At 38.7% G+C, this 13,237-nt stretch overlaps 1 protein-coding gene across 1 annotated transcript in view; it reads left to right on the top strand.

Moving 5' to 3' along the window:
• The first annotated feature begins 11,619 nt into the window (after positions 1-11,619).
• Positions 11,620-13,237, top strand: part of LOC106566323 (CXXC-type zinc finger protein 1) — a 38,303-nt gene continuing 36,685 nt past the window's right edge. The window contains exons 1-4 of the mRNA XM_014134234.3: positions 11,620-11,830; positions 12,461-12,591; positions 12,736-12,836; positions 13,049-13,218. Of these exons, the coding sequence (XP_013989709.1) occupies positions 11,828-11,830; positions 12,461-12,591; positions 12,736-12,836; positions 13,049-13,218 (405 nt within the window). The 5' untranslated portion in view covers positions 11,620-11,827. The remainder of the gene's footprint in view (positions 11,831-12,460; positions 12,592-12,735; positions 12,837-13,048; positions 13,219-13,237) is intronic.

Genomic DNA, 13,237 nt, shown 5'->3' with positions numbered 1-13,237 from the left:
GGAATGAATTTACATGGTTGAGGACAGAATTGTTGGGATTAAACTACAATGACAACGAAGATTACTACTGATGCTACTATTGCTATTAACTATTGTTTTGGGTTGTTTGTACTACTGTTTGAAGATGCGACTGTTTGTTTATTTGGTTGTGCGAGCCATTGGAACTAAAGTACTATGGACGTCTGGTTTGATCTAGCAGTTACTAACTAGCCCGAGTCGCTAACAACCCCACTCGTTAACATACAGTTGGTCTTCATACGGATTTAAGATAACTGGCTTTATCAAAAAGATTTTGCACACAGTGCCTCTCCTCCAATCCTGCAACCCCCCCCCCCCCCCCCACACTTCCTACTCCACCATGGCCCCTCCCCTTGTAACTCCCCCCCCCCCCACACCACCACTCAGGACTTACCGCTTTCTGATTGGCTGGCCCAGGGTTGACGGACAGAGACTCAGCCTGTGTACTACGTCATGTAATTCCCAACGCTCTGTGTGTTGCTTCGACTGGTTCTTTCTCTGATGCTCCCACATTCAAGCAGACTTTAAGCAAGGGCCATTTCCATTCTCTCCCCGCTGTACAGTTAATTCATCCGCCGTATATACCCGTCTGATCCTCAGATGTTGTCATGGTCTGGAGGGAAGGCGTACGTACGTATGTAAAGATACAGGAAGGAGAAGTAGGCTGTTTATAAATTAAACGTCTTCTTGACGTTATTGCGATCTCTTGTTGCATGTGTCAGCACTTATTGAATGAAGCTGTATTATAAACATGAATGTACGTACTAAGACTATCTAATAACAATAACACATGTACTCTGGAATGGACTGTATTACAATGTCTCTGTAACAACATAAGGGAATGGACAGTAATCTAATGTTGTGTATGTGTCTAGGGAGGGAGATAGTAATTGTAAAATTGTCAGTACATTAGTACATTACGTGTGCATCAAAGCAGGCATTATTTTGAAGATGACAAACATTTTATGGAATTTGGAATTTTAGCTGTATATATATACACATACTGTAGGTATTTTTTTTTTGGGGGGGGGGGGTTAAATTAAAATGCAGCGATATGAAAACGTGAATATTTGATGCTCTTATAATATAAAACATGTTCTTGCTGTTGGAAAGATTGTGTGTTTTTATTCAGGTCTGAAACTTAATCCTGGAATTTATATGTAGAACAACTTAACCCTGGAATATATATTATGGGTGTGGAACAACTTAACCCTGGAATATATATTATGGGTGTGGAACAACTTAACCCTGGAATCTATATGATGGGTGTGGAACAACTTAACCCTGGAATCTATATTATGGGTGTGGAACAACTTAACCCTGGAATATATATTATGGGTGTGGAACAACTTAACCCTGGAATATATATTATGGGTGTGGAACAACTTAACCATAGAATCTATATTATGGGTGTGGAACAACTTAACCATAGAATCTATATTAAGGGTGTGGAACAACTTAACCCTGGAATCTATATTATGGGTGTGGAACAACTTAACCCTGGAATCTATATTATGGGTGTGGAACAAGGTAACCCTGGAATCTATATTATGGGTGTGGAACAACTTAACCGTGGAATCCACATTGAACAAAAATATCAATGCAGCATGTAAAATGTTGTTTACATGTTTCACGAGCTGAAATAAAATATCTTAGAAATTATCCATACGCACAAAAATATAATTTCTCTCAAAATGTGTTTACATCACTGTTTAGTGAGCGTTCCTCCTTCGCTAAGATAATCCATCTAACTGACAGGTGTGGCATATCAAGAAGATGATTAAACAGGATGATCATCACACAGGTGCACCTTGTGCTGGGAACAATGAAAGGCCACTCTAAAATGTGCAGTTTTGTCACACAACACAATGCCACAGATGTCTCAAGTTTTGAGGGAGCGTGCAATTGTCATGTTGACTACAGGAATGTCCATCAGAGCTGTTGCCAGAGAATGTAATGTTTATTTCTCTACCATAAGCAAAGTTGTTTTAGAGAATTTGGCAGTACATCCAATCAGCCTCACATCAAGGTAAAAATCTGTCGTTCTGCCCCCTGAACAAGACAGTTAACCCACTGTTCCCCGGTAGGCCGTCATTGTAAACAAGAATTTGTTCTTCACTGACTTGCCTAGTTAAATAAAGGTTAAATAAAGGTTAAATAAAGGTTAAAATAAAGTTTAAATCCCAAAAATATGAACTGTGAAATTGTTTCATGTTGCGTTTATATTTGTGTTCAGTATATAACTAAAAATCTATATGATGGGTGTGGAAAAACAACCCTGGAATCTGTATGATGGGTGTGGAAAAACAACCCTGGAATCTGTATGATGGGTGTGGAAAAACAACCCTGGAATCTGTATGATGGGTGTGGAAAAACAACCCTGGAATCTGTATGATGGGTGTGGAAAAACAACCCTGGAATCTATATGATGGGTGTGGAAAGAAGGTCCCCTATTTGTCTATTTTATTTTTGTATGATCCGCCGAGACAGGTCAATCTGGATCACTGAAGTTGCCCTTTTTACAGTAGGGGCTTTAATCAATCTGGATCACTGAAGTTACCCTTTTTACAGTAGGGGCTTTAATCAATCTGGATCACTGAAGGGTTGCAGATTGCGCCATAGAAATGTAAAGTTAATTTCCCATTGATCCGAACCTATGTAGCGTATACCGTGAATACAGTCTACGCTAATGTGGGAACTTTGCCTTTAAATTACAATCCCCTGTAACGCTGAACTTCTGCCATACGGATTGAATAGAGCCATAGGTCAATTAATACATTACATTTACATTTAAGTCATTTAGCAGACGCTCTTATCCAGAGCGACTTACAAATTGGTGCATTCACCTTATGATATCCAGTGGAACAACCACTTTACAATAGTGCATCTAAATCTTTTAATGCTATACAAGGTTTAGGTCCCTGTTATAAAACGATGGCATAATGCAACCTCATAATGATGGGTTATGATAGGGTCAAACAATTGTGCTATGCTCTTGAGAAATTTATAAATTAGAGTATTGAAAGGGTCCATCTGTAATTGTTTCATCAACGTTTTGGACTTTTTAATTATTTACACACTTGAAGAATATAACTTATTATAAATGCTTCATGAGCTTAGTCCAATTGTTATATACCATCAGAACCCCATCAGAACTCCATCAGAACTACATCAGAACCCCATCAGAACTACATCAGAACCCCATCTGAACTCCATCTGAACTCCATCAGAACCCCATCAGAACTCCATCAGAACCACATCAGAACTCCATCAGAACCCCATCAGAACCCCATCAGAACTCCATCAGAACCACATCAGAACTCCATCAGAACATCATCAGAACCCCATCAGAACCACATCAGAACTACATCAGAACCACATCAGATCTACATCAGAACCCCATCAGAACTCCATCAGAACCACATCAGAACCCCATCTGAACTCCATCAGAACTCCATCAGAACCCCATCAGAACTCCATCAGAACCCCATCAGAACTCAGAATATGTACTTGTTCAACTCAATTGTTAGTAAACAATGTAATTTTAAACAAACATTGTTTAGCCTCTGAATATGGTTAAAATTAGCGTTTTCCTGTTTGCTTATGTTTGCTTATCATTGAGTGCGGTTTAAGTGCCAGCCTCGGTCTGTGGTGGTATGTAGACAGCTACGAAAAATACAGATGAAAACTCTCTTAGTGTGGTCTACAGCTTATCATGAGATACTCTACCTCAGGCGAGCAAAACCTCGAGACTTCCTTAGATATCGTGCACCAGCTGTTGTTTACAAATATGCATAGGCCCCCGCCCCGTGTCTTACCAGAGGCTGCTGTTCTGTCCTGCCGTTAGAGTGTATAACCCGCCAGCTGTATGTTATTAATGTCGTCGTTCAGCCACGACTCAGTGAAACATAAGATATTACAGTTTTTAATGTCCAGTTGATAGGATATACGTGCTTTCAGTTCGTCCTGTTTATTTTCCAGTGATTGAACGTCGGCTAGCAGGATAGAAGGCAAGGGCAGATTAGCCACTTGTTGCCTGATCCTCACAAGACACCCTGATCTCTTTCCACGAAACCTCCGTTTCCTTTTCCAGCGAATCACGGGGATCTGGGCCTGGTCTGGTGTCTGTAGTAGTATATCCCCCCCATCCGACTCATTGAAGAAAAACTCTTCGTCCAGTTTGAGGTGAGTAATCGCTGTTCTGATGTCCAGAAGCTCTTTTCGGTCATAAGAGACGGTAGCAGAAACATTATGTACAAAATAAGTTACAAACAATGACAAAAAACAAACAAAATAGCATGGTTGGTTATGAGCCGATAAAACGGCAGCCATCCTCTACGGGGCCATTTTCTGTCAAGATTAAGAACATTGAACAGATTCTCAGATGGCAGACTGCACGTGTGTCTTACATTAAAAAAAACATGTTCACATCACCAAGTACAGTACCAGTCAAAAGTTTGGACACACCAACACATTCAAGGGTTTTTCTTTATTTGTACTATTTTCTACATTGTAGAATAATAGCGAAGACATTAAAACTATGAAATAACACATATGGAATCATGTAGAATCACATATGGAATCATCATTCATGTTCTGTCGATATAGGACTCGTTTAACTGTGGATATAGATACTTTTGTACCTGTTTCCTCCAGCATCTTCACAAGGTCCTTTGCTGTTGTTCTGGGATTGATTTGCACTTTTCGGACCATAGTACGTTCATCTCTAGGAGACGGTACGCGTCTCCTTCCTGAGCGGTATGACGGCTGTGTGGTCCCATGGTGTTTATATTTGCGTACTATTGTTTGTACAGATGAACGTGGTACCTTCAGGCATTTGGGAAGGATGAAACAGACTTGTGGAGGTCTACAATTCTTTTTCTGAGGTCCTGACTGATTTCTTTTGATTTTCCCATGATGTCAAGCAAAGAGGCACTGAGTTTGAAGGTAGGCCTTGAAATGCATCCACAGGTACACCTCCAATTGACTCGAATTATGTCAAAAAGCTTATCAGAAGCTTCTAAAGCCATGACATCATTTTCTGGAATTTTCCAAGCTGTTTAAAGGCACAGTGTATGTAAACTTCTGACACACTGGAATTGTGATACAGTGAATTATAAGTGAAATAATCTGTCTGTAAACAATTGTTGGAAAAATGACTTGTGTCATGCACAAAGTAGATGTCCTAACCGACTTGCCAAAACTATAGTTTGTTAACAATACATTTGTGGAGTGGTTGAAAAGTTTTAATGATTACAACCTAAGTGTATGTTAACTTCCGACTTCAACTGTATATACTCTCCGGACTCCGACATTGCTCGTCCTAATCATTATATATTTCTTCATTGTATTCTTTAACTTTTTAGATTTGTGTGTATTGTTGTGTATTGTGAAGGACCGGTCTGAACCGGACCAAATCTGAACTAATCATAAACATCTATGTTTCACAAGTTTGGACAGCCCAGCACAATACAGTACAGTAGAGCACTGTAGAGTACAGTAGAGCACTGTAGAGTACTGTAGAGCACTGTAGAGTACTGTAGAGTACAGTAGAGCACTGTAGAGTACAGTAGAGCACTGTAGCGTACAGTATAGCACTGTAGAGTACTGTAGAGTACAGTAGAGTACAGTAGAGCACTGTAGAGTACAGTAGAGCACTGTAGAGTACAGTAGAGTACAGTAGAGCACTGTAGAGTACAGTAGAGTACAGTAGAGCACTGTAGAGTACTGTAGAGTACAGTAGAGTAAAGAACAGTTAAGTATAATGGACTGTATTGTACCCTACTTTACTTGAATGTACTGTACTCTACTGAACTAAACTGTACTGTACTATACTGAACTAAACTGTACTCTACTCTACTGAACTACACTATACTGTACTCTACTCTACTGAATTAAACTTTACTGTACTGTACTCTACTGAACTAAACTGTACTGTACTATACTGAACTAAACTGTACTCTACTCTACTGAACTAAACTGTACTGTACTCTACTCTACTGAATTAAACTATACTGTGCTGTACTCTACTGAACTAAACTGTACTGTACTCTACTGAACTACACTGTACTCTACTCTACTGAACTAAACTGTACTGTACTCTACTGAACTACACTGTACTGTACTCTACTCTACTGAATTAAATTATACTGTACTGTACTCTACTGAACTACACTGTACTGTACTCTACTCTACTGAACTACACTGTACTCTACTCTACTGAACTACACTGTACTGTACTCTACTGAATTAAACTATACTGTTGTCATGACGTTGGCCTGTTGGGGGAGGTTTATGACCCCCATAAATACCTTTCCCCCTTTTCTCTCTCTCTACTCTATAGAGTTGACTTTTGAAAAGCCCTTTGTTAACATAGATATTCTGGGAACATCAAAAGGTGGGAAACGGAACCATATTTCGGTAATCCAACCAGTTGAAAATATGCGTTGGTACTTAATGAATGATGTCAGATCAGTTGGCTTCTGCGACATTATTACTGATGACAGGACGACATAAACTGTATCTGAGAAAGTCTACACATTCTAGTTATCAGATTCACATGGAATTGTTGTGCAATTTAAATGTTTAAATATGAAACTATTTGTGAAAAGATGAAATGTAATTTTTAGCTTCTTAATGAGAGAACGGTTTGTCATAAGAACACCACTCTGCTCACTCAGAGGCCCCGCCCAAGTGAACAGACATGGGTTGTAAACTATGAAGCGCCCTTCTTTCACCACTATATATAAACCCGTTGATGAAAATTCAACTTCCTGTTCCAAGGATGTGAGGACTTACGGTCCCTGCGTTAAAAGGACAAAGATCACCTACAGAATTAAGCCAACCTCAACGTGAGCTCTGGTTGAACGACAGGAACCTAACGAAATTATCATTGAATCTCAACGGGAAGGTGACGACCTACACGCCGAAAGGATGAATTTCGACTATACCAGCCAGAATATAGCATGAGCTTAAAAGTATGGCAACTTGGTATGAACTTTGAACTTTTATTCACTATAGAAGTGATACCCTCTCCGCCCGCTAAACGTGGGCTAGGAGAGGACGGACAGAGTATCCATTCTACCACGCTCCAGTTCACCACTAGACATTCTTCAGAGGACCAGAGATCCCTGCTGGGCAACCCGGCCTAATATCTACGACCAATCCACCGAAGCGCAGCTCAGAGTAAATATTTATTGCATTTTCCTTTTTCAAATGGGCGGTTATTTAGAATGCATAAGATACTGTATTTACGATAGCATAGCTGCCTACGGCCCGATAGAGACACCAAATATTTTTGTTCCTCAGTCTTCCCGCACTTTCATTCAAAACCCAACCCCCCTTTTCTTTGTGTAACCAGCCGTCATATCTGTTCCGTCCGCCAGGGGCGTTTTCCTTTATGACATCATTTGTAATAAATGTATGATCCATTCTGTGTAGATGTAATTCTGTGTGACTGTTTAGGTATTTAGTAAATAAATAATTAAACCACATTTTGTATTGCTGATTCAACTTGTTAGCCAGGGTTCGTGAAGATAACCAAGAATTTACAACTTTCAGATGAGACTGAAATAAGGTGACAATTAAATATTGACTGCTATTGATGTAAAAGATTACCGGGTGTTTAAGAGTTTATTCGGAAGATAACGGCTCTATAAACACTCTTTCGTGGTGCCCCGACTTTCTAGTTAAGTACATTTACATGATTAGCTCAATCAGGTAATATTAATTACAGAGAAAGGATTTTACAGAATAGCATATCATATCACTTAATCCGGCATAGCCAAAGACACAACAATGTACTGTCCTCTACTGAACTACACTGTACTGTACTCTACTCTACTGAATTAAACTGTACTGTACTCTACTGAATTAAACTATACAGTACTGTACTTTACTGAATTAAACTATACTGTACTGTACTGAATTAAACTATACAGTACTGTACTTTACTGAATGAAACTATACTGTACTGTACTGTACTGAATTAAACTATACTGTACTGTACTGTACTGTACTGAATTAAACTATACAGTACTGTACTCTACTGAATTAAACTATACAGTACTGTACTTTACTGAATTAAACTATACTGTACTTTACTGAATTAAACTATACAGTACTGTACTGTACTGAATTAAACTATACTGAATTAAACTATACAGTACTGTACTTTATTGAATTAATGTCATGTCCTGACCAGTAATAGGGGTTATTTGTATTGTAGTTTGGTCAGGACGTGGCAGAGGGTATTTGTTTTATGTGGTTCGGGGTGGTGGTTTGTTTAGAAGGGTGTTTGATTTATTATTTCCGGGTTTTGGGTTATGTTCTATGTTTTTTTGTATTTCTATGTTCTCTCTAGTTTAGTATTTCTGTGTCTAGGTAATTGGGTGTTGGACTCTCAATTGGAGGCAGGTGTTTTTAGTTGCCTCTGATTGAGAGTCCTATATATAGGTATGTGTTTTGTTTGTGTTTTGTGGGAGATTGTTTCTGTGTATAGCTTCAAGCCTTACAGGACTGTTATTTGTCGTTGTTTCTCTTTGTGTACGTGTTTATTTTTCGTTCACCTTCTTTGCCAACTAAATAAAAAATAAGATTTCCCCGCTGCGTCTTGGTCCGCTTTATCCAACGACAACCATTACAATTAAACTATACAGTACTGTACTTTACTGAATGAAACTATACTGTACTCTACTCTACTGAATTAAACTATACAGTACTGTACTTTACTGAATTAAACTATACAGTACTGTACTTTACTGAATTAAACTATACAGTACTGTACTTTACTGAATTAAACTATTCAGTACTGTACTTTACTGAATTAAACTGTACAGTACTGAATTAAACTATACTGTACTGTACTGTACTGAATTAAACTATACAGTACTATACTATACTGAATTAAACTATACAGTACTGTACTTTACTGAATTAAAACTGTACTGTACTGTACTGAATTAAACTATACTGTACTGTACTTTACTGAATTAAACTATACAGTACTGTACTTTACTGAATTAAACTATACTGTACTGTACTGAATTAAACTATACTGTACTGTACTGAATTGAACTATACAGTACTGTACTGTACTGAATTAAACTATACAGTACTGTACTTTACTGAATTAAACTATACTGTACTCTACTCTACTGAATTAAACTATACAATACTGTACTCTACTGAATTAAACTATACAGTACTGTACTCTACTGAATTAAACTATAGAGTACTGTAGTGAATTCTCCTGAATTAAACTGTACTGCACTGTATTGTACTGTACTGAATTAAACTATACAGTACTATACTGTACTGAATTCTCCTGAAGTAAACTGTACTGCACTGTACTGTACTGAATTAAACTACACAGTACTGTACTTTACTGAATTAAACTATACAGTACTATACTGTACTGAATTCTCCTGAATTAAACTGTACTGCACTGTACTGTACTGTACTGAATTAAACTATACAGTACTGTACTCTACTGAATTAAACTATACTCTACTGTACTCACTGTAATGTACTGTACCGTACTGTACTCTATTGTGCTCTACTGTACTAAACTGTGTCTCACTGTACTGTGATGTTCAAACTTGTGAAACGTAGCCTTGACGTCTATAATTCGTTCAGGTTTGCATCTGGTCCGCACCAAGCAAATGTTTACTGGTTTGGGGGCAGAGCTCATTAGAATAATACCCAACATACTTTGCAAGTTTGTTTTCACAATTTAAAAAAAATTACATTAGAGCATCACATCACAGTCATAGCAAGAAAAATAATTTATGTAACCACATTAGGCCAGACAAAATTGATTCACTGTTTAACGGATTTCCCCCCCCCAGAAAAGTGAGGCGAGAAAATAATTACATTAAGTGGATAAGGAATAACAGTACTTTATCACATTGTACTAGGCTATATGGACATGAACAATAGGAGAAATATTCACTTTCAGACTGATTTTCCAATTATTAATATCAAATGAACATTAATAAACATTATTCATATAGGATGTATAATAGAATGCAATTTCTATCAAATTAAAAAATGATTGAAAAAAAAAAGTTTTTTTTATTATCAGTTCATGAATCTAATTAATTTTATAGCCTAACAAATTCAAGAATGATTGACAATAAATAATTGTAATCAAATTAAAATGTTGATGCATATTAATTACCTGAATGTATCTCTATAGCCTATAGACGTTAACAAAATATTCATACAAATATGATTAGGCCTCTCATAGACTAGTAGGCCTTGTGGAAAGAGGGTCAATCAAGGTAGGTCTGCCAAATTAATGTAGCATTGGATAAAATACATAAATCCAACCATAGAGTATAACCTTTCATCATCATCAACAACAACAAAAATGTTTTGTAACATGCACAATGAGAAGCGTCAATCTATATAGAGCAAGCTGGACTAAAATGGGGCCCAGTAACTTTTCTCACCACATCCTCCACGGACTGTCTGGTCTGGCTGCCACCGAAAAGCGTCCACCTGCTGACCTGCTGGAAGTGTGTGCGTTCCGCTGGTCTCCGCGGCGCGTCATCTCTTCAGACGCCTTCCGTTGTGGTTATCGGTTGGTCTACTACTACTGGTAGTACCGGTAAAATGTAAATTAGGAATCGTAAATCCCCATACAGCTGACACACTTCGATTTCATCAATTATTTTGACTTCAATTTAGTTGTCCAAAGTACTATCAGCTTGCACTGCGTCTTTGCTGATGAATTGCTGATGAATGCTCTGATCTCTGATTTTTCGTCAATTAATCGCTTCTAATAGAGCTGAAAATGATGCAATAACCATGAATTGAACCGACTGTTTGTTTATTAATGAGGGACGTCCCGCGTTAAGATAAAAGTATGACAGCATGAGAGAGGAATGAAACGTCTGCCCGGCGCCTGCAGGTGATACCGTATATTTCACGGTCCAATCCGAGGTTCGGACATGATCTCAGGCTGTCTGGTCGATTGGGCATCAACTTGGGAAAGCCTCAAGGGAGAGTGGACAGTACGTTATAAACAAAGAGACGCATATATTGGCCCAAAAAGAACACGTGATTTATTTTAGTATTTAGTCGGGATGTGGAGGAAAGTGAAGCGGGGCAATTCATCTTTGTCCGGACTTACTGAGAATGTTATTGTAGTTGAACTGGTCTGTTGGTTTATTCAGTTGCTTGAGTTGCTTTCAACATCATTGCTGCCAGTTTTTAAGCATTTTTAAAAAGCTAAGATAAGCGGTAGAGGCAGAAGGGAACAGTAATACCTGTTCTGTTGTGACCTTCAGGTTTAAACAAGTGTTGTGATATAAAAATTACCTCACTGAAAATGTATGCGAAGTTGATATTTGGCTGTAGAATCAATGACCGCAATTTACCGCAATTTACCTATCCGGAAAGATAGGTAAAAATAGGTATTTTTGAGCACCTAAAATGCACCTGATTTCAACGTCCGGGGGGGGGGAGAAAAAAAATGAATATTTTTGTATTGTTTCATGTTGGGGTGGCACGCAGTACTTTTCAGATCAGAGTGGTAGAAATTGGACTTGCATTACCTCCTACCAAACAGCAGGTGGCGCTACCTCTGAACGCTGCCTGTGGCTCCATTTAACAAATAACCGAAGAAGGACGAACCGGAAACAACCATTTTCTGCAGATGTTTTGAACTAAAATCGTACTAAATCAAAACATGTAAATGTAGAAATCAAAATGTTTTATTTTCTCATGCAGTAGTTGGACATTATTTCTCTACTGCACCCGGTTTTTCCTGTAAGTGTCTTTCCCAACGCGATCCCCAGTCATCATGGTAAGTGAAAGAGCGTCTCATCATTTTCAGCATCTACTCATGGCATTCTCCATCTTCACAAAGCGGGATGATACGGTGATGTGTGTATGTGTGATTCTGCATCGCAAAACAGATTTATATTCCTTATTCTAGTCATGGTCAATTCATGTTAAAAATTCTGATATACATTAATTCATTCGTTAATTTGATACCTGATGTTTTCAAATCAAAAACAAAATCAATGTTTACACAAGGAGCCCAGTTAAATATTGCCAACATTTTGCTCAATTATTGCCAACATTTGTCCAGTTATTGGCAAAGAGCTGATCTGATTGGGAGAAAATATTAATTTAGTGGAAGATCAGAATTGGGCTGCCAGTGTGAACGCCGAGCAAGAAGATGAGTACAGATTTTAATAATATACTTTTAAATATGGATACCTAAAGCCAATTTCCTTAGTCAATCTATTATCGTTTTTTTTTTTTGTAAATATTGTTTCTTCTGTTGACATGATCAGAATTGAGCTAATTTAGGCTATCATCACCATGGGCAAATACACACACACACACACACACACACACACACACACACACACACACACACCCCCCCTCCAGATGTATGAAATGTTGCTTCTGCTCCTCTACCCCTCAGGACAGTCACAGTGAGGTATCAGACCTCGACCCAGCCCCTGGCCCTGACAGACCTGTAGGACCCATGATGGAGGGGGAGAACGCACCTGTCTACTGTATCTGTCGCAGACCTGACATCAACTGCTTCATGATGTAACTGTCTGTCTGTCTGTCTGTCTGTCTGTCTGTCTGTCTGTCTGTCTGTCTGTCTGAACAAAGATGACAAACGACAGACAGATGGACGGTGGAACAGGCCTCTCATATATATGTGTGTTTCCCCTGTCTCTGTCTCTGCAGTGGTTGTGACTGCTGTAACGAGTGGTTTCACGGTGACTGCATCGGCATATCAGAGAAGGCAGCTAAAGTCATCCGGGTGTGGTACTGTGAGAAATGTCGTGGTAAGTCTGTCCTCTGTTTCGGAAATGATGATAACCAAACAATGCAGACGTGTCGAGAAAAAGAGACAAAACACGAAAACCACGGCACTCCTTTTGTGATCTAAAATGAAAACGACCAATGAAGCAGTCTTGAGTTAAAGGGCCAATCTGTGATATGTACATCCAATCGTTTAAATGAATTAAACCCACTGATTTCTTGTGTTGTTATCTAGCCAAAGACGGGACCCTGGAGATAAAGTATCGTCCCAAGAAGACCAAGGAAAAGATGGAGAAGGAGACGGGAGACCAGGAGAAAACAGAGAAGGAGACGGGAGACCTGGAAAAGATGGAGAAGCAGCATCACACTCCAGACCTGAATATAGAACACTGCCGAGGTTCACGGGTAACAACCAATAGTTCAC

Source organism: Salmo salar, chromosome 13, assembly GCF_965601325.2.
Source record: "Salmo salar chromosome 13, fSalSal1, whole genome shotgun sequence".
Taxonomy (NCBI): Eukaryota; Metazoa; Chordata; class Actinopteri; order Salmoniformes; family Salmonidae; genus Salmo; species Salmo salar.
Note: the sequence above shows the minus strand (reverse complement) of the source record. Positions and strands in the feature narration are given on the sequence as shown.